General features: G+C 40.0%; 1 protein-coding gene across 1 annotated transcript; it reads left to right on the forward strand.

Moving 5' to 3' along the window:
• Positions 1-1810: 1810 nt before the first annotated feature.
• On the forward strand, positions 1811-21747 carry LOC129746402 (homeobox protein vnd-like). The gene is made up of 3 exons (XM_055740042.1): positions 1811-2585; positions 8708-9309; positions 20419-21747. Exons 1-3 carry the CDS (start codon positions 2455-2457, stop codon positions 21123-21125), a joined length of 1440 nt encoding a protein of 479 aa, XP_055596017.1. The 5' UTR covers positions 1811-2454; the 3' UTR covers positions 21126-21747.
• Positions 21748-24450: the final 2703 nt, after the last annotated feature.

Raw genomic sequence — 24450 nt, forward strand, 5'->3', positions numbered from 1 at the left:
GTATTTTTATTTCAAAATAATGAACTCATTAAAAAAATCAACTAAATTATGCTCGATTTGTAAAAATCCGACCATCTGGAGGGTCAAAACAGCTTTCAGAGCACATTTTTCATATAGAATTTAACAAAAAATCAAATTTTGTGACGTGAATTCACTCATTCGCGCTGTTGTAACTCAGCTAGATTTCAATCGATTTCTATAAATTTTAGAGTTTTAGAATCGTCTTATCATTTTCAAAGAAAATCTCATTTTTTAATTAAAAAAAAGTCAGAGTTTTCTCGTAAAATTAAAAACTTCCCTTTTTTTGTGACGTGAATTCACTCATTTGCGACTGTTTTTGTTCGCTTTTCAAACCAACTTCATTAAATATAAACAAATTCTTTTTTCTACAAAATGAAGCCGTGTTTTTTGGCTTCTGAACATACTAAAAATATTTCCAAAAAAAAATCATCCATATATTAAAATTAATGATTTTGTAAAAGTTGTCAAAAACACCACTTTTTTCAACAAAAAAACTGATTTTCAAAATCATCTAAAACATGTGTAAAAACCCTTTTTTCACTTTTTTCCGTTTGTTTTGTGTGATTTGAATTATCAAAATTATAGACAATTATGAGATTTTTTGATATGCGAACGGATAAAAATCACTTTTGAGCGGTACAAGCGCGTGGAATGTGTCATATACAGACATACAGAGTTCTAGAGATATTTTTGACATCCAAAAAAGAAGTCCGTTCAAACGTAAGATTTTCAAAGCCTTCTTATAGAGATGGGTTTTTCTCGATAATTGTAAATATCAAAAATATATATAAGTGTTTCAAACTAACTAACCTACAGTTCACTTTCTAGAAATGATATTGTGAATTGGGTCCTGCTTTGAAGCTGCCAATCGCCGCATCGCTGTCGTTCTAATTATACTTTGAAAATGAAAACGCTCCTGTTAAAAATTGTAATCAGTACCTATGTTTTTTTTTTAATAAGTTTTTAATAAATCGCTATCCTAAACAAAATGTTTTCAAAGCCACAGCTCTGAAGGGCTCATTTGAGAGCTATGTGTAAAACTTGTTATCACAGCCTTTTATCGCAGCCGACCGCTGAGCAGAAAACAAGCCAAAAAAATCATCATTCGAAAAGAGCCCTCGAAAGGAGGGCACTCACTTTTCCTTCTATGCAACAAACGAACACACACACACTCACCCAAGAGTAAAGTACCTCTTGGGTTGGGTGTCAAAAAACCGGAATTTCCCAATCGAGTGCTCTCTTGCAGCAGCTCTTACAACACCACCCAGTCCGATTGCAGTAGTGTGCGAAAGAAAATGGGTTCGAAGCCACGCCTCCTCTTCGATTGTCGACCACTTTGAGTGAGCCGGTGGCTGGCTGGTTGCGCTAGCTATGATATGATATGGTTCGTTCTTTCGTTCCACGCTCTTGTTACTCGATGATGGGCGCTTCCGATTGGCCTACTGCTTCAGCTCACGCTTTTGTGTCCCAGGATGGATGGTTGAGGATTTCGTTCGAAGCTTGAGTGCGTCGCGTGCTTTTTCCTGTTTTTCTTCGGTGCTGTCGCTTTTCAAGTTGAGAGGAGCACTCTCGACATCCTGTGTTTGTGTCATACATTCTCATAAACTGGAAAGGAAAACGGGCACCAGCAGCTGGCTGGCTGGTTGGCCTATGAGTATGACAGGCAATGGAAGATGAGGAGCGGACGGGAGGGACCGGTTTTATGATTTGGGAAAAGTGAAAACCTAGTATGAGTGAGAGCGAGACGCAGCGATGGGTGTGAAAAAGGACGAACACGAGAACTCAGGCTCTCGTCGTCGTCGAGTCGAGTGGCTCGAGGAGGCCCGGTCTGGCTGTGGAGTGCCCACTTACCTTCAAGTGAAAACATAATTTAGTTACAGTCAAGAACTAGCTATCAACGGTTGAAGAGCATGTGTGAATATGCGCGCTTAGAAGTACTTGATAATAATAACATTAGTGTTTGATTAAGGCGATATCGTTCGAGTGTCGTCGTCGTCATCAGGTTATCGGAAAGCGATCGCCGCGAGTTGTGAAGAAGTGAATAGTTGAAAAGTTAACAAAACAGTGTCGGGTGTGTTACATTGGAAAATCGCGCCGGAAGTTGACGCAATTTGAATCAAACGGTGTGAAAAGTTTGAACGCGCCGAAGTAGGCTGTGAACCAAACCAAAAAGAAAAGTGGAAAGCAAAATTGTTTTGGGATTGTAGTTCAGGAAAATCATTCAAAGTGGCCGCGGAAAAGAAAGAAGCTGGTGGTCCTCGTGCCAGCAGCCCGGACCAAAAGTCCACACCCCAGAAGCGGGATTCAGTGACACCGCCGCCGTCTAGACGCGGATCACCGATCCCGAAAGCGGTGGCCACTTCGACGCCTTTATCGGCGTCCAACAACCACAACAACAATCGGATACCAGCACCCGGCTGCTTGGACAGCAACATGGCACCGACGGCGACCAACACGGCGCCGACGCCCCAGATGCTGAACTGGGCCCCAATTCTGTTTCCTTCGGCCTGGAATCCCGCTCTGCTTCCGGCTTTCTATCCAGCTGCGCTGCGATCGCTACCGGGGTAAGTTCCGGGACATGACATTAATCATTGTCGGGTTTTTATTTCGGTTCCAATCCTGAAGAACTTTGATCCAAGAGCGGTCAACGGAAATACAGGCTTTACTATAGGTCGATCATTCGGTCATAAATAACGCGATTATTATTAAATTTTGTTCACCTTTCTTTGGAGGATCTTCTCTCTTGGATGGACGAATAGAAAAATAAAGGTGAACTTGAATGGCTCGCGGCAGAAGCGATTGTCGCCAGAATCCGGAAGAAGTGCATCGGTTCTAATAGGCGATTAGTTGCTATTATGTTAGAACCAAGCATCTTCTCCATGGCAACATTCTAGTTTTGCCCCCAGATGCTCACACTGTGAGCGAAGGGTGCCATAAAAAGGCACATAGTTTAATTTTCGACAAACAACATCCAAGTCGGCGGGTGATGACGCTAATCTGTCCATTTGGAGTCGGCTGGAAGTGGAATCATTTTTTTTTTTTTCGTTTTTTCCTTTTCTAATAAGCTTATGCCGGAAGTTCGGTTGAATCGACGACGACTGAACCACCGAAGCGATTGATTGTCCCTTTTTATTAGCACAGTTGGTGGTCAGGAAGCGCTGTCGTTTTCTCCTCATAACTTACACAATTCCACGTGGATCAGAATTCTTGCCCAACCAATAATCAAAGTTTCATAATTTTGAAAAAGTTTTTGTAAAATTCAACATTTTTTAAACGTTTGAAGAGTTTTAAAGACGTTAAATGTGCCTTCTAAAACCAATAGAACTCAAAAAGCTAAGCGGTTTTGAAATTGCATTTATAGAATCAAAAAGACCTATATAATTTTCCTAACACATTAGGGACCGCGAAGAAATCTAAGCCGACTAACACCGATATTCGGCAGTCTCTATCTTAGAAATCAATGAAAATTCTCAAATTCTAAAAATTCAGTATTTTTGAGTTACGAAGAGTGTTTTCAATTTTGTCAAATAAAGTTTCATTGTTAAATTGATAACATTTGAATTATGTTTCTAAATGTATAGCACACGCGCTGAGCGATAAAACGAGAAATCTCGTATTTGGTCCGCGATTTGTTATTTGGTTTCTGGAAAAAATTGTCGAATATATCTTTAAAATTGATATTGACTTTTTCCAGACTAGATGCAAGTTTGACCCAGCCAAAACTAAAACAAAATTCCTTTGTGATTACATTCAATGGAAAAAACTAAAATTAACTCCATTGACATCGTGAATGCAACTTTTTGGAACTTCTATCGATTTCTATCTTTTTTCTTCAAAATAGTTCTAATATATGTTGTGAGCCTACTTGATTGAACAGTTTTGCTGAATCAAAGCAATCGAAAGATTTTTTTCATTCATAAAGTGCTTATAAGAAACTTCTTCTAAAGTGGATTAAAGTAGCTGCTTTGCAGCGATATTCAAAACAAAAATTCAAAAAACAAAAAAAAATCTGGAATTTTTATCCTTTCGGATGATTTTTCCCTAAAATTTATGTAAAAGTTTAAAGTTAATATTGTGGTTTAACAGCTTTCCCGAAAAAAACTGTATATAATGGGCTTTTCAAAATACTCGTACACAAATTTATGCTTTTTTTTGGGTAAAATCAGTATTTTTGTTATAACAGCATTTGCAAACAAAAAAGTTCCATTGGTTAAAATGATTTGGCAGCAAACTTTTGAGATTTTTTCCCTTATCATCTTACAAAATTGTTTGATTTTGATTCCTTAATCCATGTCCGATCAAACAATTTGTCGGATCCACCTGGCTATTAGTATCAACAAATCCAATCTCTCGAATCCAAGCAATCATTTTCGGTACAGCCCACCTATTCGTAGTTCCAAATTTCAAAGCCTACTCCACACCTTAAAATCTACCTGTCTCCTCGCATTCGATTTCGATGGTCACATCCTTCTGTTTGTATTGGCAGGAAATCCCCAAATTTCCGAATTTCCCGAAAAAATCTATTACCTTCTTTTTACGGGGGGCACTAAACGTTCGTTTCCTTAACGCCGTTGTATTTCTTGCTTCTCCTACCCGTCGACGTTTTCTTCGACGCACAAAGCTGACAATCTGGATCCTAGTAATGTAAACAAAAGTAGTGTCACCACCACACACCGGGGCAAGGTGTGAAAAATGTCCACCGCACACACGGACCCCGGCACTTGTGATCGGATTTTATGGCTGTCAATTCGAGACTCTCCAGGACTGGTGTACTTTATGTTAATGACATTTGCAAATACGCACGGGTCCCAGCTGGAGTTACCATTGGCAACTCAGGGCCAGCCTACTGTGACGGCTTGAAGGGAAAGCAAAAACGAGAAAAAAACACCTTTCCCGAAAAGGGACCCCAAGATTTGCATATTTTACATGACCATATTGCTTCGAATGTTTTCGACAAGTTCTCTCAATTATACCATCCGTTTGGGTGACACAGGTTATCGAGATCACAACATCAGGTATCGCTATATGCTCTCTTCGAGAAGTAATCAGCTCAGCTAGCAAGAGGATTTTTGGGGAAATACGCTACTTTTTCGCTTGTAGGAGAAGATCGATCCAACGGCTGACTGTCAAGTGAAACCTGCAGTAGGCATTCGAAATTGAGCGTACTTTCCGGTTGTAAAATCGGCAAATCTTGAGGATGAGGGGTTTTCTCGGGAAACCTGCACCGGAGAACTTCTGTTACAGCTTGGCGTGATTATCCAAATCCTTGTTTTGTCAAAAAGGCTGTTGGGCTTTGCTGCTTCAACCGAGGTTTGTGGCAATTTTTGTTACAAGAATTGGGGTAGCTGATTTTATCGGTCAACTTCTGAAAGGAAATCGGAGACAATGTTTAGCGAATCAGCTCTTAACGATGTTCTTCTAAGTTCTTATGGCTTTTAAAAAAGCAATAAAAGGAACACATACAATTTGATGAAATTTTGTACCCATGCTTAGAGAAATAAAAATAATATGTTAAAAAACAAAATTGAAATCAAATATAAAACCAACAAGTTTTAAAATAGGTTTAAAAGCGATTACGACCTGTTAGTATGTTTAGTTTACTAGTAGGTACGAAATGTAAGAAAAGAAAAAAACACTTTGGTAGATGGTTTTTGCGAAGATCGTTAGAAACGTTATCTTCTCTGAAAAACTCCTTCTAGCTTTTTGAAAGCCTTGTAGCTTTCGTAATAACACTTACAATGTGTTAAGGGTGAGAAGAATTTTCCAAAACCGACCACAAACGTAACAGCAAAAAACATGAATTTTTACTGTTTTTTAGCTGCGATCACATTCCTCCTTTTTATCGACTAGACATATAAGCTAAAGAAAGTGGAAAGCTCAAAATAATATGTTTATTGCTGTCTGACAAAAAACACATTTATAAATTTCAAGTATCCCAACAAAATTTAAAAACACTGGGGCTTATTCTGCAACTCGAGTGACGTCTTCATCCTGACTCCAGAAAATGCTCCTAAAATAAATTTGTGTATTGATGAGCTCTGAAGACTTATAACAGCTCATCCGAACGAAAATTTCGAGGCTAGAGAGGCTATATGAGCCATCAAAACGATATGGCCATCTTCAGAAAAGTTAAGGCGCATTAAAATGTTTTATGTAATTTCAAACATTACAAACAGTACAGGAAATGTGATTGATTCTGTAACATTGGTAGGTTGCATTGAATCTGACTATATTCAATGTTTTTGATGTATTTATTGAAAAAAGAAAACTATTGTTCCTCTTAAAATAAATTGTGATAATTTATTTACATTTTTCATCTCAAAAGTGAGATACCTCTTATTGAAAAATCACAATAAAATCATCGACTTAGCACCTTCTTTCAAACGTTTGAACACTCCATTTCAAAAGCCATTTCCACCGAAAATGGGAAACCATTATTACCAGCTTCAAAAATTTATGACCCACTCGAGTCGAGCCCAACGACAATGATCAAAGCGACTTCGTCGTCGCCTTAGTCGTGCGTGTCGGAAGCCACTTTTCGAAGATTACATTCGCGGCTCACAAAAGCGAACCTCTTCATCATCCATAATTCTCCCATTTGATTGGGGTAAGAGCGACGACGTGCGTGCTCCAGCTGTAAAACGTCTCAATTTTCAGCACCACTTCAGACTTTGTACGGCGTCGTCGCATAAGGCGGTAACTTTCGGCCGGTGTTATTCTACCTAGTAGTTTCCCGAAACCGGTGTCAGTTTCCTTATACTTGAAGGCGAATAAACAAATCTATCGGCATGAAAATTATGCTAATTTTTGATTGACTGCTTGAATCAAGGCATCAGAGAATTTCGCATGAAATTTCCACAGAATTTTGGCTGTACGTGACCCAACAATGAGAAACGGAGAAATCCTCCCGATTTCGACACCTGGAATTCCCGACAGTAAAAACACTACGAAACACGGATGAGCCCAAGTGTTTGGGAATTTCCCCGTACTTGTCCGGAGAGTTTTTGAATATTTTAGCAGCTACAGAAATTGTGTTCGGAAGGTGTAAGAGCAAGTAGATTCGAGATGTGACCAAAACCGAACTTACTAATTTGCATTTATTATTGTTTTTACTTGTTGCCTCGGTATGTTTCTGGAGGAATAAATTATCCCTCCGGTCCGGGGTTGCAGCATTTCTCAAATGTGGAACTCCTAAGCAGGTTCCGGGCGTTGTTGTTGATGTGATGCGCAGAATGTGCGCAGGTGTGTGTTTATGTTAAACGCTTTTTTTCTCTCGTCTGTATCTCATCTATAGATAGAATAAATTTTTAATAAGTTTTACTACTTGCTTCCTTCCATCCGAAGTACTGCACAAATGTTGCCTCTTTTGTGTTGCCTCAAAGTCCTGGGATCGATGGGAGTTCTGCTTTGTTCGAAGGTGTTAAAAGAGGAACTACGGGAAATTCCGGACTTTCCTGGATTGCTTTTTGCCTCAATCCTTCAAGGTTGTGGGCTGCCTGTCTTTGCCTTTTTTTCTATCTTCGCTTAACGGATTCGATCTTTAGGTGAAAAAAAAAACCCTAAGAAACAATGATTCGAAATCGGATTTTGCATTCCCGGCCAAAAGTCGGGTTAAAATGATGGAATTACGCCGACAAGCCTATCATTGGGAATGATCCGACCGATTAATGGGTCAAGCTTATGGTAATTTAAAGAAAACATTGCAGACTTTGACACCTTTTCGGCCGCCTTTAAGAAGCATCATCTTCCGGGCAATCTTATCGTGGGAGCTCGCATGCCGGAGAAAGATAAAACATGCATATTTGCGCTACTCATTAGCATTATCCGGGATCAGTAGTTTACAGACGGGAAATCCGCTTGCGGTTTTCGTCTTCGGTCCAGAATTGGTGGTCTGTCGTAATTGAGAAGTCACGTTTGACCTTCGTTTTTGTAACTTCTTCAATCATTCTCAAATGCTTCAAACTGATGTCCTGATTGGATACCTGAAATAAAATGGAATTATTAAAATCCAACTGATAATCAACGCCCTTTTTTCAATCCAATTGGTTTTGATTTGTATTAAAGAACTATCACCAGAGGCAGCCACATTCACGCCATCAACGCTCCGTCATTCAACAATATCACGGCTTTATTCCACCCACCTAAGTAGGCCCTAAATTCGACAGGGCCACAAAATGACAGACGAACGAAGGTCATGGCGTGAACCAGATTAACACGAAAGGTGTGGTAATAATCGTAGCAACCCAACCAAACTTTCATTGAAAGGAACCAGTGAAAAGGCGAGAAAAATAACAAAACAAAACTATACACCCAACCAAACTAAACCAAACCAACTTAAATTGAAACGAAGACGGAGAAAAACAAGCTCGAAACAGTGTACAACCTAAATCACGTTGTAATCCGATGAAAATGGGAGCACAGAAAGAAAAGTTTCCATACGTCGTCGCCCTACTGTTTGGCAACTTTCCGTCACCCAACTACCATTCTCGAATCTATAAATTGATTGACGCTAATCTAATCCGTTTACCAGCCAGAAAAAGGTGCAATCTCGGCCGCTGTCAGATGCAGTCCCTCGGAGAAAACTTCTTTCCGGCCCAAAACGACAAACCTAAACAACTAGCGCTCCAAACTAATCCAATCGCTTTAACAATTTTTCCTTCTATTCTTTTTTCCCCACAAACCCCAGATTCCTAGACAACATGAAGCTCCCGGCGTCGCAACGGACGACGGCCCACACCGGATCCGGATTCCACATCTCGGACATTCTCGGGCACAAGGAGAAGCATCAGAAGCTGGTTGCGGCGGCAGCAGCAGCAGCAACGGCAACCGCGACGGCCGCCGATGAGGAAAGTGCTAGCGAAGATGGTGGAATCATTCCGACGACGGTGCACCATCACAATCACAGCGCGGTAACGGATAACGATAGCAGCAGCAACCATGGCAACATCACACCCACCAACAGCGATGACGATAGCAGCAGCCACACGGATGTGCACAGTCACCATCACAGTCATCTGCATCAGCACCATCACAGTCACCATCACCTGCATCATCAGCAGTTGAGCCGGAAGTCGCAAGAGTCATCCTCGAGCGTGGGTGGCGATCGACAGTCGGAGCTGCTTTCGTCACCGGAAATGCTCGATTCGAAAGCTAGCCTCAGATCGGCGCTGGCCGAAGATTTGCATGCGCGCTTTACGGCGCTACCGGTGTACCCACATCATCCCCATCATCCACTGTTTCCGGCCGCTGCGCGACCTTGGCTGTACGAAACCTGCAATACCCTCAGTGGTAAGTGTCCTGATTTTGCTTATTAGAAATTTAATTCCAGTTCGTTCATTTGTAAAGTAATACTTGGCAGGGGAAGGGGTTTTAAAATTTCTTTTGAGACAATTATTGAAGTTGAACTGTAAAAAGTGTTCCAAGTCAAATGCAACAGTCTCCTCCACTGGTCTCGAAACTGTCAGCAATGACATAGCCGCTGAGTAGTAAAACGAAGGAAAAACTCAAAATGAGGTTTACATGTATATTTTTATCCGCCATGGCGAATGTAAACTCCATTACCTATCTGACAATTCAGGAAGAATTGATAGAGAAAACGAATTTAAAACTCAAAAACATGTCTAAATTATTGTTTTCGTCCGCCATTTTGAATTACTGGTTCGCGGACCGCAGGCCAATAAATAAGGTTAGTACGAAGTACGGAGAATGTATCCTGAAGAAAAGTAAGCGAAGATATATTTTGGACAGTATCCCGGATAAAAGTTCTTTAGAAAAAGACATACATCGTCTTAAGCCGAATTAGGCTTTAAAGGTTGCACAAACGCGGACAATTATTAGTTTTGCAACCCACTAATAGCAATAAAGTGTTTGGTCTGGCAACGTACACTTCAAGTCTTGTAGAACGAAATGGAAACACAGGTCGATTTTTGCTTACAAATAATGGGGTTGAATTATTTTTGTTCACGTGATTTTAATGTCAATACAACAAACGCCTAAATCGGCCAATCCACCCATCGGACTCCTTAGAACTTGTAATTACATATTTAGAGCACCTGTATCCGTGGTCTAAGAAAGGAGTGTATTGGAAAAATGCAAAACTTTGTTTTGCGAATAATTTTTGGATGCATGGATGGAAACTAATAAAATTTTCAGTAAAGCTGCCCAGTAATGTAACGTGCACGTGTTCAAAATTTGGTGACAGTCTTGTCCAATACTGAAGTTCGTTGATAAAATTGTTTGGGCAGAATCGAAAAAAATCCAGGAAAGTCCCAGCAGGAGATCCGAAAACAGCTGGAAATCAACTATTCGACCAAAGTTCACATAGACAATCGTTCGAGAAGGCTTAGAGGATCTAATAGTGAGCTTAAATTTGAATAAAAGTGATGAAAATTGATTATTTACCGACAGAAATTGCAGCACTAGTAATCTGAAACGTGGAGGAGATTTACTGATTGCAGTCAATAACAACATTACTGCGTCAAGGTTCTGTCGCAATTCCCGAATGTGATCATCTTGAACAAGTTGTGGTGCGAATCAAGAATCAGTGTCGATACATCTACCTGTGTTGGGTATACTTCAGGCCGAAAAGCAAAACTTCTATATATGCGTCTCACATGTCTGTTCTTGATCGGACAATGAACATTGCTACTCGCCAGGACATTATCGTCGTAGCTGGGGATTATAATCTACCCAATTTAAACTGGAGCTTTGATGAAGATTCGAATGGATTTTTGCCGATGAACGCCTCCACTGAGAAGGAGCTAGCTGTGATAGAATCAACAATAGCTTCTGGGTTGTCTGAGATGTGCTCGCTCGTCAACGCAAATGGAAGAATTCTCGACCTTATGTTTATTAATAGAGCTGATCTGGCCAAAGTTGTACACTAGACCGCTGCAAGCTTTGTATGAAAATTTCAGATTCTTAAATTTTTACACCTCCCATAACTTTTTTTGGTTGTTTTTGCTGCCAGAAATAGCAATAAAATTTTTGGAAGCGATCCATCCAGTCCTGAATTAGCGCAACGAGTTTTAACTTTGTATGGAAATTTGTATGGGAAAACAAAATTTTTCATTCAAAAATCGACAGAGATGTTCTGAAAGTTCCAAAAAATACAACTTTGGATGTAAAATGTTCCTTGATTCTTGCAGTACATTTCATGTGAACAAAGCACAAACCTAAATTGTACCCCAGGAAAGATATTCAATGTTTTACAAAATTTTTGTTTTCAAGATTCATTTTTTTAATTATATCGTTTTCCACTGCTTGTTTGAAAGCTGTATAACAGTATGACGGAAATAAAAAATCTCAAAAAACTGCTTTGCATTGCCAGAGAATTTATTGACATATAAAGCCTTTGCAAAAACATTTCATGCAATTATTAACAGCTCTAGCAAGCAAAGTCTGCCATTTTTGAATACTTTTCAATGAATTCAGATTTTTTATTTTGAAATGGTTATAACTTTTTTCATGAAGTTCTTAGCTGCTTGTCATGTAAGCAAAAAATGAAGCTTAAGAATAGTCAAAACTAAAAATTAAAGACCGACTTCATTTCAAGCTTATTTGAATTTTCTGGATGATTTAATGTGCAAAAATTTCTTCTTCCATACAAATTTCCATACAAAATTGAATCGCGTTGCGCTAACTCAGGAATCAACCAAATCATCTCAAATTTTACACTGATGCTTGGTGACCCAAAAGGCATCGAAAAAACATATGGGAGCAAAAAGTCATTTTTTGCAGCGGTCTATTGTACACCCACCTTGTGCAATTTTGTGCATTGACCGACATCCCCACCCGTGTGTAATGAAAGTGCGTTATTTATCTGATGAGTTTATAGACACCGCAACTACCCATCAGCAAAATTTGGATATTACGCATTGCGATACAGATCAAGATATTGAACTGTTGATGAACATGAACTGGCAGGCAGAGTTTGAAGATCTGAGTGTAGATGACGCGGTATCTACCTTCTACCATCATATGTGGGAGATTTTACGAGCGCACATAGACGTTTGCGCCGAAAAAGGACTTATAATGAACCTTGATGGTACTCTGAACTTTGGAGAAGGCGTAACGATACTTTCGAGACAAGACTGATGAAAACAAATTTGTAGTGATCCAGACTTTTAACTATCGTACCTCCCGTTTTTTTTTAGTTAGAAATCATAATGTTCACAACACCACAAATAGACGAAACAATCATCGTTTACTTACACTTTTACACTTTTTTTTTAACAATTTCAATCGCGTATTTTCTTTCGATTCACACTTTCGTCTTTTCAACGTCCATTCGTCACAACAAAATTCCTTTCTAGATTGGGGACTGAATATTCGGCAATTCGTAACGCGGCCTTTGATCAGTATATATTGAACATCGAACGTAACGTTAAACAAGATCCTTCTTCATTTTGGAAATATATCAATATATATATATATATATATATATATATATATATATATATATATGACTTGGAAATTCTATTCCTTCATCTATTACTTTTCAAGAACGGACATCGGAAAGCGTTAGGGATTCTGCTGGTTTATTTGCCAAATTTTTCAGTAGCGTGTACAGCTCATTCTCTCCAGACTGCACTGATGATTACTTTGGAAGACTGCAAAACCGTGACTTTAGACTCCCGCAGTCCGTATTTTCGGGCCAGGAGGTTCTAAAAGTATTGGTATTCATGGATGAATCGAAAGGTTCGGGGACTGATGAGATCCCAACGACGTTGGTCTCGAGAATAGCTGTATCACTTGCCACGCCTCTTAGCCTGATTTTCAATCTATCGATTTCGGAAGGTGTCTTTCCTGCTCTCTGGAAAATGGCATCTATTTGTCCAATTCATAAGTCTGGAAACGCACATCGTGTGGAAAATTACCGACCAATATCCATTCTTTGCTGCTTCACCAAAGTATTTGAAGTCCTGATGTACGGAAGATTGTATACTGCAGCTGTCCCGTTACTTCAGCACAGCTTTGTCAAGAAAAGGTCAACGTTGACAAACTGAATGTGCTATGCCAGCGAATTGCATACCGCAACACATAAGAAACTGCAAGTGGACTCAATATACATTGACTTCGCCAAGACCTTCGATAAAGTTCCACACGGAATCGGCATAGAAAACTTACTCGCTACGGCTTTCCTGTATGAGTAACCAAATGTTTGTCGTCGTACCTGCTCAATAGTAGAGGTTTTATCAACATTCGTGGTACTCACTCTATTGTGTTCAACATCCCGTCTGGTGTACCGCGGGGAGCCACTTAGGACTGCTTATCTTCGTGCTGTTTATAAACGATTTAGCAACATGCTTCTTCTATCACCAAAACTACTGTTTGCTGATGATTTGAAAATCTATCGAATCATAGATTCAACAGTGGATTACGTTTCGCTTCAAGATGACATCGACAGATTACTCGCGTGGTGCGTGGTGCAATAAACATGGAATGGAAGTCAATGGCGGTAAGTGTAAGTGCATAAGCTTCTTCAGGAGTAGAGCCTTAATCGTTTACGACTACGCTTTAAGTGGACGCTCACTTGAAAGGGTAACCTTCATAAAAAATCTTGGGGGTACTTTTGAACAAAAGCTCACCTTTGCCCAGCATGTCGCGACGACTACAGCCAAAGGCTTCGCTTTGCTCGGTTTTCTTCGTCGGAATACGTCAAGTTTTGAAGTCCCGTACGCATTGAAAACTTTATTCTGTTCGTTAGTACGCAGCGTCTTAGAATATGCGGTTCCAGTTTGGGCACCCTACCACTCCGTCCACAGCGACAGGATTGAAAGAATCCAGAAAAAAATTCTGCGGTACGCATTACGCCGTCTGCCCTGGCACGGCTACCTCCTTACTCTGAGAAGTGTGGCCTACTATCAATGACACCTTTGAGTCAAAGAAGAAACTATCTGTGCGAAAAATATTTGGACTGCTAGTTGGGAGATATTGGTGAAAATTTCGTAATGGACAGCAAAACGTACTTTCCGAGGTCACCTGGTAGGTTTTCAGCCAGAAAATTTCCGTTGATATGTCTCGCCTGCATTTTCCGGAGATAAACAAGAAGAAAAAATTTATGTCTAGTACTTGAGGAGGCAGCAAATTATTCAATGTTGCATAACGATTGACACGACGAATGGAAAAATATACAAAGAAAACTGCCTTCAAATGTGACTGTTTTCCCTGCAAAGCACTTCAGTAGCTTTAAAAAAGTTTATATTATGTTTAAGTTGAACCTAGAGTTGATAAAAAGTCAAATAAGTTTTACTTTGTGCCGAAGAAGAACAATCGGCTAAATTCGTTATAGCTTGACCAAATTTAAAATTTTGAGTTATTTTGAAGTTCAAGCTTCAGGGAACAGAGAACGTAATAAAAAATAGCCTAAAATTTAAGCCGAAAAACTTCATAACAACACCAAAATTTGCACATATGAACATAACAATACCAGGTAGCTTCGTTGAAAATTGAAATTCATCAATTTCCATTCATGCATTCAAAAGTTATTACAAAATAAAGTGTCGCATTTTTTTCGAATACACTATAATTATTCTTGAGTCTAATTTATACAAGTACTGGACCAACGAAATTGGATCCAATTCAGTCAAAAAATTGGCAACCCCATTCGTGCGGCATTACCTGTCAATCGGCTTAGAACTTCGGCAAATTGGGTCCAAATCTCATCAGTTTTGGAGCAATCCTTATACCGGATCTTAAAAAAAGTTGAGTTGAAACTTGTATAATGGACCACGGATGCGGTTGCTTTTGTCGGAATTTGGATCTACACCGGTTGTTTGGACCACGGATACAGTTGCTTTTATAAGTCCGTAAGCTTCGATAGTTCCGGACTTTCCGAAGGGTCCTCCGAAGACCGATTCCGGTCTATCTTTTTGTAATTGAACGACTTACATTCAATTCGATTGCTCACTCAGGAGCGGCTCAATAAAACCGGTAAGGTCTAGGACTGGTGTTTAGCATCTTTAAAAACCAATTGCTCTCACATTATCATCATAAAGATAGACTCGAAACTTGTTTTTTCCTGTAACAGACACTGGATTATCGATACCTCCATAATACAAGCAGGACTTCCATCAGTGAGTGGGTCGTGCCTGATTAGTATTCATTTGTGGCCTGCCAACACATCTGCCAATAAATCTCTGGACCGACCTCGACCGACCGGAAGCACCCTGGAGGAAAGGGGTTTCGATTGGTGGCGATGGCCAAATCTCTCTGTTGGGAAAATCTGATTATCACCCTCCTGTCCGTCAGAAAAACCGTTTATTTTCCCCTTCTCTCGAAAAACCTCCAAATCAGATCCGGAAAAACTCCTGGTTAGAGGCCTAATGTGTAGCAAGCATTGAGTGAGATCTATTACTGCATGCATCCGGGCGTTTCGGCCTAGCTGGAGCCAAGCAAAGGCTTCTCCTAGTGGTTTATTGACGGTTTTATTACGCTCGCTCGCTCGCTCGCTCGATTCGCCAATAATGGAAGCCTTTCCGGCAAGCGGAAGGATGTTTATTTTCCCTCTCGTACAAGGGGATTATCGGAATTGGAAAGGGAAATGATTCCCTCGACTCGGCGACGACTCGAAAGAAAACACAATTGAATTGGAAACACGCACTTTTTCGTGCTTCATCGTTTTTATTCCTCAATCGGAGGGAACTTAATTTTATTCAAATTAACAATCCAGCCACTTCGTCATCTGGGACGAAGCAATACGTCACAGCCATTAGTCGATTCCCGTCAATCGGTGGCCTTGAATTTGTAACTGTCAGTTCGTTTGTCTGCAAGGAGCAGCTGCACTTTTGACAGCACACCTCACGGTCAAATCGGAAGTGGGCAGTTGTATGAATGGACAAACATCTTCCCTCATTCGTGCTCGGACTTCGGCAAGACAACGAGACGACTAAAACAGGCAGCTGCCCACATTCACACCTAAAGTCAATAGGCGAACAACACCTCTCAGTCAGGGTGCGACCATTAGCCACATTACACGAAAATTAACCAGAAATCAGAAACCAATTTGTCCGGCCGGAGGTTCCGGGACCCTAAAATTTATGACATTCTCCTGCCCTTATTCCGATTCTTTTTGTATGACGCTCGAATCAATTACAATCGAATCGCGTCACACTTTTGTTATGTACCGTCTCATCCGGCAAATCACAACAATGGCGCGCAACGTGTTCTATCTCTACTCAATAAGTGTTGAGCAAAGCGCAAACCCGGCAGCTGTCCGCCCTGCCTTGCGCAATCCCAATTTTTTTTTCCTAAGGTTCTACACACGAAAATAAGGGCCCCGTAAACTTTCTCGGCAATGGAGGACGAATGAGGCGAGCACCATTTTACGTTACGCTCAAAGGTTCCGGTTGAAAGCGAAAAAGGACCCCGGGCCCAGGAGGTGTGATGATGTGCGGTAATAAATTGTTGGAAATGGATTTGATGCGTATTCACATTTTTTTCCTAAACGAGGGAAAACCGGAAAGAATATCGTTGCATCTGTCTAGTCCTAATAGTTTTTTTGTTGTTTGTAACTGAAAAGCCTAAATCCAACGCAATCGTTTAGAAAAAGAAGGGGTTCCTCACTCTAAAACGTCGTTGAGTTCGAGTTTTCCAGCTTGAGAGGGTACTTTGCTTTCGATAGTTTAATCCGCAATTCTAGCTTTTGACACACTCTTGTGTAATGCTGTAATTTTTCATCGCAGTTTTTCATTTCTGCTTTTTTTTTGTTCAAGAGGGAACTGACGACGCTGTTTGTTTAGTGTGATTGATCCTTCAGGAGGTTGACGACGACGCCATGTTTTTTTTTTTGCAAACCGTACGCATGGCGTTGCGAATTGAACCGTTAATTTAAATGAAGGATGCAGTATTTCGATAGAAAATAGATCGAATTTAGCTCATTAGTTAGCTTAAGTTTGAATTGGAATCAATTTTACGATAAATGCAACCAATTTTATATTAGTTTATGTTGTCGTTTGCCTATTTTAAGGCTTTTTTTTTTAATTTCACAGCCTGAATCTGTTTTCTAGTTTGGTGACCCATTGAATTCTCGACCTGAAATCAAAAATATGATTTAAAAAAATGATTGAAAACTGAGGCTGAAATCTGAATCTGAATCCAAAAATTTAATCTGAATCTGAAATCTGAATCTGAATCTGAAATCTGAATCTGAATCTGAAATCTGAATCTGAAATTTGAATCTGAAATCTGAATCTGAATCTGAAATCTGAATCTGAAATTTGAATCTGAAATCTGAATCTGAAATCTGAATCTGAAATCTGAATCTGAAATTTGAATCTGAAATCTGAATCTGAAATCTGAATCTGAAATCTGAATCTGAAATCTGAATCTGAATCTGAAATCTGAATCTGAAATCTGAATCTGAAATCTGAATCTGAAATCTGAATCTGAAATCTGAATCTGAAATCTGAAATCTGAATCTGAAATCTGAATCTGAAATCTGAATCTGAAATCTGAATCTGAAATCTGAATCTGAAATCTGAATCTGAAATCTGAATCTGAAATCTGAATCTGAAATCTGAATCTGAAATCTGAATCTGAAATCTGAATCTGAAATCTGAATCTGAAATCTGAATCTGAAATCTGAATCTGTAATCTGAATCTGAAATCTGAATTTGAAATCTGAATCTGAAATCTGAATCTGAAATTTGAATCTGAAATCTGAATCTGAATTCTGAATCTTAAATTTGAAATCTGAAATCTGAATCTGAAATCTGAATCTGAAATCTGAATCTGAAATCTGAATCTGAAATCTGAATCTGAAATCTGAATCTGAAATCTGAATCTGAAATCTGAATCTGAAATCTGAATCTGAAATCTGAATCTGAAATCTGAATCTGAAATCTGAATCTGAAATCTGAATCTGAAATCTGAATCTGAAATCTGAATCTGAAATCTGAATCTGAAATCTGAATCTGAAATCTGAATCTGAAATCTGAATCTGAAATCTGAATCTGAAATCTGAATCTGAAATCTGAATCTGAAATCTGAATCTGAAATCTGAATCTGAAATCTGAATCTGAAATCTGAATCTGAAATCTGAATCTGAAATCTGAATCTGAAATCTGAATCTGAAATCTGAATCTGAAATCTGAATCTGAAATCTGAATCTGAAATCTGAATCTGAAATCTGAATCTGAAATCTGAATCTGAAATCTGTATCTGAAATCTGTATCTGAAATCTGAATCTGAAATCTGAATCTGAAATCTGAATCTGAAATCTGAATCTGAAATCTGAATCTGAAATCTGAATCTGAAATCTGAATCTGAAATCTGAATCTGAAATCTGAATCTGAAATCTGAATCTGAAATCTGAATCTGAAATCTGAATCTGAAATCTGAATCTGAAATCTGAATCTGAAATCTGAATCTGAAATCTGAATCTGAAATCTGAATCTGAAATCTGAATCTGAAATCTGAATCTGAAATCTGAATCTGAAATCTGAATCTGAAATCTGAATCTGAAATCTGAATCTGAATCTGAAATCTGAATCTGAATCTGAAATCTGAATCTGAAATCTGATTCTGAAATCTGAATCTGAAATCTGAATCTGAATTCTGAATCTTAAATTTGAAATCTGAAATCTGAATCTGAAATCTGAATCTGAATCTGAAATCTGAATCTGAAATCTGAATCTGAAATCTGAATCTGAAATCAGTAATCTGAAATCTGAATCTGAAATCTGAATCTGAAATCTGAATCTGAAATCTGAATCTGAAATCTGATTCTGAAATCTGAATCTGAAATCTGAATCTGAAATCTGAATCTGAAATCTGAATCTGAAATCTGAAATCTGCATCTGAAATCTGAATCTGAAATCTGAATCTGAAATCTGAATCTGAAATCTGAATCTGAATCTGAAATCTAAAATTTCAATCTGAAATCTGATTCTGAAATCTGAATCTCAAATCTGAAGTTTAAATCTGAATCTGAAATCTGAATCTGAAATCTGAAAACTAAAATCTGTAACTGAAATCTGAATCTGAAATCTGAATCTGAAATTTGAATCTGAAATCGAGAATCTTAGATCTGAATCTGAAATCTGAAATCGATAATTTGAAATCTGAATTTGAAATCTGATTCTGAAATATGAATCAGTAATCTGAGATCTGATTCAGAAATCTCAACCTAGATTATGAATTTGAATATTTAAAACTTAAATCTGCAATCGTTTTGTCAATTTTAAGAAAAAAAATAACTCTTATGCTTTAAGAGAAAAAGAAAATAACCTTTTTCATCAACCAGATTGCCAGAAGCTCCTCTCGTAAGAGTTCATCAGTTTCCTCCGCCGTAGATTAATCCGGGGGCCAATTTCATTATGTGTTTGCCGCTGTAATAAATTTTCATTAACCCTTATCAGGGCACACATAAGCACACACTCCATTCCATCGTTGAGTTGAAATCGGTCTCTCTCGGAAAATCCTACTGAATTTACTCATGTCAAGGACCTCTTCTTACACAGCTAACAAACACACGTATACAAAAGTTAAAACTCAACCTTCAGCCAATCAGTCGACTGAGTCGAGTGCCACTCAGTAAGCAAGCACTCACTTCAAGTGTCAAACAAGGGAGTTGAGAACTCTCTCAGGCTGGCACGCACGCACACACGCGCGCAGCCACATTCGATTCGAGTGTGCATGGAAAGGAAAACATTTTTATCCACTCGATTCCATTCCGCATTCGACTGAAGTAGGCGGAGCTTAGTTTGTAACGCATACATACCTACACACGTGGGACAAGGAAGAGCAAACGAAAAGCGAAAAGCACAGACGACTTTAATGAATCGATGGAAACCTTGAAAGGCAACCAACCCTTCGTTTTTCCCATCTCCCTTTACATCCATCCACAAGCCACATCCATTAGGTCCGACTTCCGGTCCGGTGTCCCTTTTATCGGCGCGGCGATGTGTTGTCGTTGTTTGGTGGAATGTTCCTCGTTTTGCTTTGTTCAGCTGCTGCTCTCTGAACAGTGTTAAAGCCCAGCTCGGCGGAGGTGAATCAATCGACCGGTAATAATAAATCCGAGTGTCATTTATCAACTTCCTCGGGTAGGGACGGGATCGATGCGTGTGAGTGTGTGTCTATATCTATAGTTTTTCTCACATAACCCATACGGAAAGATAAAAGCGCATTCAGCAAAAACGAAGTCCAATTGTCGTCAATGCAGGATGAAAGACAATAAATTATCTCGCCCAAGAGCGTCCATTTCCGCTGCTCTTCCGGTTCATTGCCGCAGATGCATCCCGGGGACGCCCCGTAGCGCAATGTACCGAAAACCCCCCTGCCGAGTCGAAATTAACCTTTCTGTCTTGTTTCCTATTCCACCCGCACCCCGATATGCGAAAAAGATCCTCCATACTAATGAGATGTTTCCTTTTGTTTTTCTCTCTTTTGCAGCATCTCAAGCACAGCATCAACGGTTAGCTCAGCAGGTTAGTCCGGACAGTACCTCACCTGTGCACTCGGAACGGTCCTACCATGGAGGCCTGGCCGGTTCGGCCGGAAGTGGCATCAATGGGCATGGGTGTCCTCGAACGCCCAGCCCTACCGATAGCGAGCAGCATCACATGAATGCCGATGGCAACACGGAACACTCGGACGATGTGGATATCGAGGAAGGTTGCGACGATGAGATCGACATGATGGAGGACAATGGTGACAGTCCGGCCGATCGACTTGTTAACGGAATGGGACACAAGAAGCGAAAGCGACGGGTTCTCTTTTCCAAGGCACAAACCTACGAACTGGAGCGTCGTTTCCGGCAGCAACGGTACCTATCGGCTCCGGAAAGGGAACACCTTGCTTCGCTGATCCGCCTCACTCCTACCCAGGTAAAAATCTGGTTCCAAAACCATCGGTACAAGACGAAGCGAGCTGCCCACGAAAAGGGCTCAATGGATCCGGGAGCACATCAAGCCGGTGGCCTCCCTTCGCCGCGCCGAGTTGCCGTTCCGGTGTTGGTCCGCGACGGAAAACCTTGTCTGGCAGGAAGCAAACCTCACGAAATGATGGCCGCCGTTCAAGCGGCACATTTGCAACTTCCGCCGGGTTTCCAACATGCCAGTCTACTGCATCACGCCGCCGCGGCCAGATGGTGGCCCTAATCCTCGATCCACCTAGAAGTGTATGAATTGTAAATAGTCTGTTCCTGGATGTGTATCACGTGCGCTAATAGTTCAATTTCCGGAGGGCAGTTGCCCACGGATTTCTCGTATAGTGTTGTAGATGTGAATCAAAATCTCAGATTTTAGCCAATCAACAGAGAGCCGGAAAGATAAGGTCGTCAGATAAGAGAGTCTATTTAATTATATTTAGTTAATTTATAAGCATTTTTATGCTGCAGGGTAAAAGTTATCTAGTTTAACGTCATCGCGAAACTGGCAACACTGGCGCTGAATGTTGTAATATGTTTACCACGCAATAATTTATCTAATCAATCCAATAATGTAAAGCGTCGTCGTTCAGTTTCGATGAACAAGCACCGTAGGTTCAAGCATTAAACTTTTAAGAAATAAAATAAAATGACAAAAACATTCTCTAAAAACTAACACTCGTTGTACCCCTCTCAGTTGCTAAGTTATATCCTCCCTTAATATATAATCCAGAGACAAAAAAGCCATAAGAAGCGAAAAAATGGATCATTCTATTCTCAACAGCATATAAAATAAGTATGTGATACAAAGTACGCGAGGAAGAATTAAAATCATCAATAAAAATTCTTTCAATAGCAGTAACAAAAAAAAAGAACCCAACTTATCAACTTGACTTTCCTTTCCGTATCCGACAGAGCCCATTATTCTAATCAAGAGTCACCCGCTGCCTCAATAAACTTTTCAATGGTCTTCCCCGAGAGAGGAAGACGGAAAAAACTAATACTTCCGCCGGCCGATCGCCCTTTCTCTGTGTGATTTCTAAAAAGTCACAAAGTCGATCGAAACCGGATGTCATTTCAATCCAATAACGAAAAAAACCGACCGTGTCCGAACCTAAGGAGGAAATCTGATTTCCTCCTCCACCACCGAGCCGGGGTAGTTCCTTTCGCAGTCGAAAAAAAAAATCAACAACAATTAGGATATCGATTCGGTTCGGTCGGTCCCGACTACTCTGAGGAAAAGACCAATTCATCTCTCGGGATTCCTGTGTTCTGTAGACGAACTACAGAAAAAAAATTGGCCAACAATGGAACGCATCGGAACAAAACACACCCGATTGTAGTGCGATAGGTACTTCCCTAGACTGCCGACGAGACGTAGCAGCAGCATCGGGAGAGGAAATTCTCTCGGTCGAGTACAATGTTGAAAATGCTTACAAAACTAAACTAAAGCTGAACAAAACAAGAAAGGGGACCCTGCACAGCTTCTTTTCTCCCTGTCTTGAGCTCTCGTCGTTTTTTTCACTCGTTTTTGATAGAAGCGTCCAAAAGAATCTGATTTTGGGCAACATTGTCCAAGCAGTGCGGTGAGTCCGTGTGGGAAAAGTGACTCACTGCTGGCCGAGGAGAGTTCAGCAAGAGGTTATACGGTGGTGCGGTCATAAATACCTCTAGAGTGTTGTCCTTTTTGATTCGGCTTGACAGTTTGGTGTAATTGTTTGTTTTCATTGTTGGAAGATGTGTATCTCTGCCCTTAAGAATCTGGAACGGGCAAGAATATCCACTCAAGAATAAGAACCTTGTGTTGTAGGAACACGAAACTCATTAAATTGGCCGGCCCAATAATTTGGAGTCCTTTGGTCCTTTATCAAATCTCAAAAGTAATGTTTTGGTTTTGTACAGGATTTCGTGGGTTGAGTTTTGTGACTTTGGACTATAATTATTCATCCCTGGTGAACTGGGAAATGCTTAAATCTGAAACGTTATGGATTTCCAGAACCACACCTAACCTAGAAGTACCCTGATTTATACGAATAAAGTTCGGATCAGTAATCGAGTTGGTACACACTAAGACTACATTGATTCCGCTTGGGGCATGATCTATGTGAGCACAGGAAAACCTCTCAAACGTGACGAGATTCGCTGAAAATAGCAAGTTTTTTTTAGATCCAGGAAGATGTCCATCCGAATCTTCTATTTATTCTAATGGGCAGAGTCAAATGAAACGAGTGTGGTTTTCATAAGGATGAGGTAACATCATAGTACATGGAAACAGGTAGGCCATTGCGCTTAACCTCACTCGAAAGCTCCGTGTATGTACACAGCATGCTTGCATAAACAAAAATAGTTTTAGTTTTATTAATTAGATCCTAGGCTTCAGCCCTTTATCTTATTCTATAATATAAATGACGCTTAATAACTACAGTAATTGTTAATTTGTAAAAGAGCACTGCACAATTCTACTTTTGATTTGTTCTCTGGACATGCTTAGTTGAATAATATCGACGTTTGTGTTGTAAAATGCCATCATTCGGTACATTGGTTCGTTTCTGGCGTAATTCTGGATGCGATTAGCTAGTTGAAACGGCCTTACGCTTCGTAAACTGCTGCGGCCTTCGTACGGAGATATACAAGATAAGGGGCCGTTCAGATACCACGTTGACAGAAAAATGAGATTTTTGATCCCCTCCTCCCCCTCCGTGGACAAGCGTGGACATTTGGCAAACCCCTACCCCCCTCCCCGGATGTCCACGTGGACACATTTGAAAAAGTTTTTATTTTAAATACCTATAATTTGACAGTTACAAAACACAACTTTTTGCCTTGTTGTTATAGAAATGGCTGATTTTAAAACCGAATAAGAAATTCCTGATATAAAAAAAATTAAAATTTTAAATTTCCTTATTATCATATTTATCACTTGCTTTCAAGTAGCTACTTATTGTTTAAACTCAAACTGGAAAGATATGCCATTTTAAGATTTTGATTTAAACATCTTAATATTTGTATGTCCACGTGGACATGACCAAAACCCCTACCCCCCTCTACGTGGACAAGCGTGGACATTTCCATACCCCCCTCCCCCTCCTAAGTTGTCCACGTGGTATGTGAACGGCCCCTAATAAATACGGCGAGTAATATCTTCCACAGATTAAGTCCTTTAGAAACAGTGCGTCGATCGATTTTCTTCGGGTTTCCAGCGTTTCCAAACCTACCAGCATGCACAAGACTCGATACTCCGGCATTTCTGCTTGCCACCCAAGGTTTCTCAAAGCGTATTTCAAGAACTTCTTCTGAACTCTCTCTAGTCTGTTGTTGTGTATGTTGTAGTACGGTCGCCACACAATGCCGGCATATTCAATGACGGTCCTAACTAATCCAGTGTAAATAGAAACAATCGTGTAGGGATTATCCAGCTCGTGACAGATTCTACTAACCATTCCGAACATAGAATTGGCCTTTGCTACAACTTTTTCGATGTGTTTTGAAAAAGTTAACTCCGCGTCCAACTCCACTCCTAAGTCTTTTACTGAGCTTTGCCGAGCAATGATGAAATC

The sequence above is a fragment of the Uranotaenia lowii genome, chromosome 2 (assembly GCF_029784155.1).
Source record: "Uranotaenia lowii strain MFRU-FL chromosome 2, ASM2978415v1, whole genome shotgun sequence".
In the NCBI taxonomy this organism is placed as follows: domain Eukaryota; kingdom Metazoa; phylum Arthropoda; class Insecta; order Diptera; family Culicidae; genus Uranotaenia; species Uranotaenia lowii.

What these genes read in the sequence shown, in the direction of transcription:
- LOC129746402 (XM_055740042.1), top strand. Translation starts at nt 2,455, where the DNA reads ATGGCACCGACGGCGACCAACACGGCGCCGACGCCCCAGATGCTGAAC. An exon ending in GCGCTGCGATCGCTACCGGG is followed by an intron (nt 2,586 to 8,707) that starts GTAAGTTCCGGG and finishes CACAAACCCCAG; the next exon opens with ATTCCTAGACAACATGAAGC. An exon ending in AACCTGCAATACCCTCAGTG is followed by an intron (nt 9,310 to 20,418) that starts GTAAGTGTCCTG and finishes TCTCTTTTGCAG; the next exon opens with CATCTCAAGCACAGCATCAA.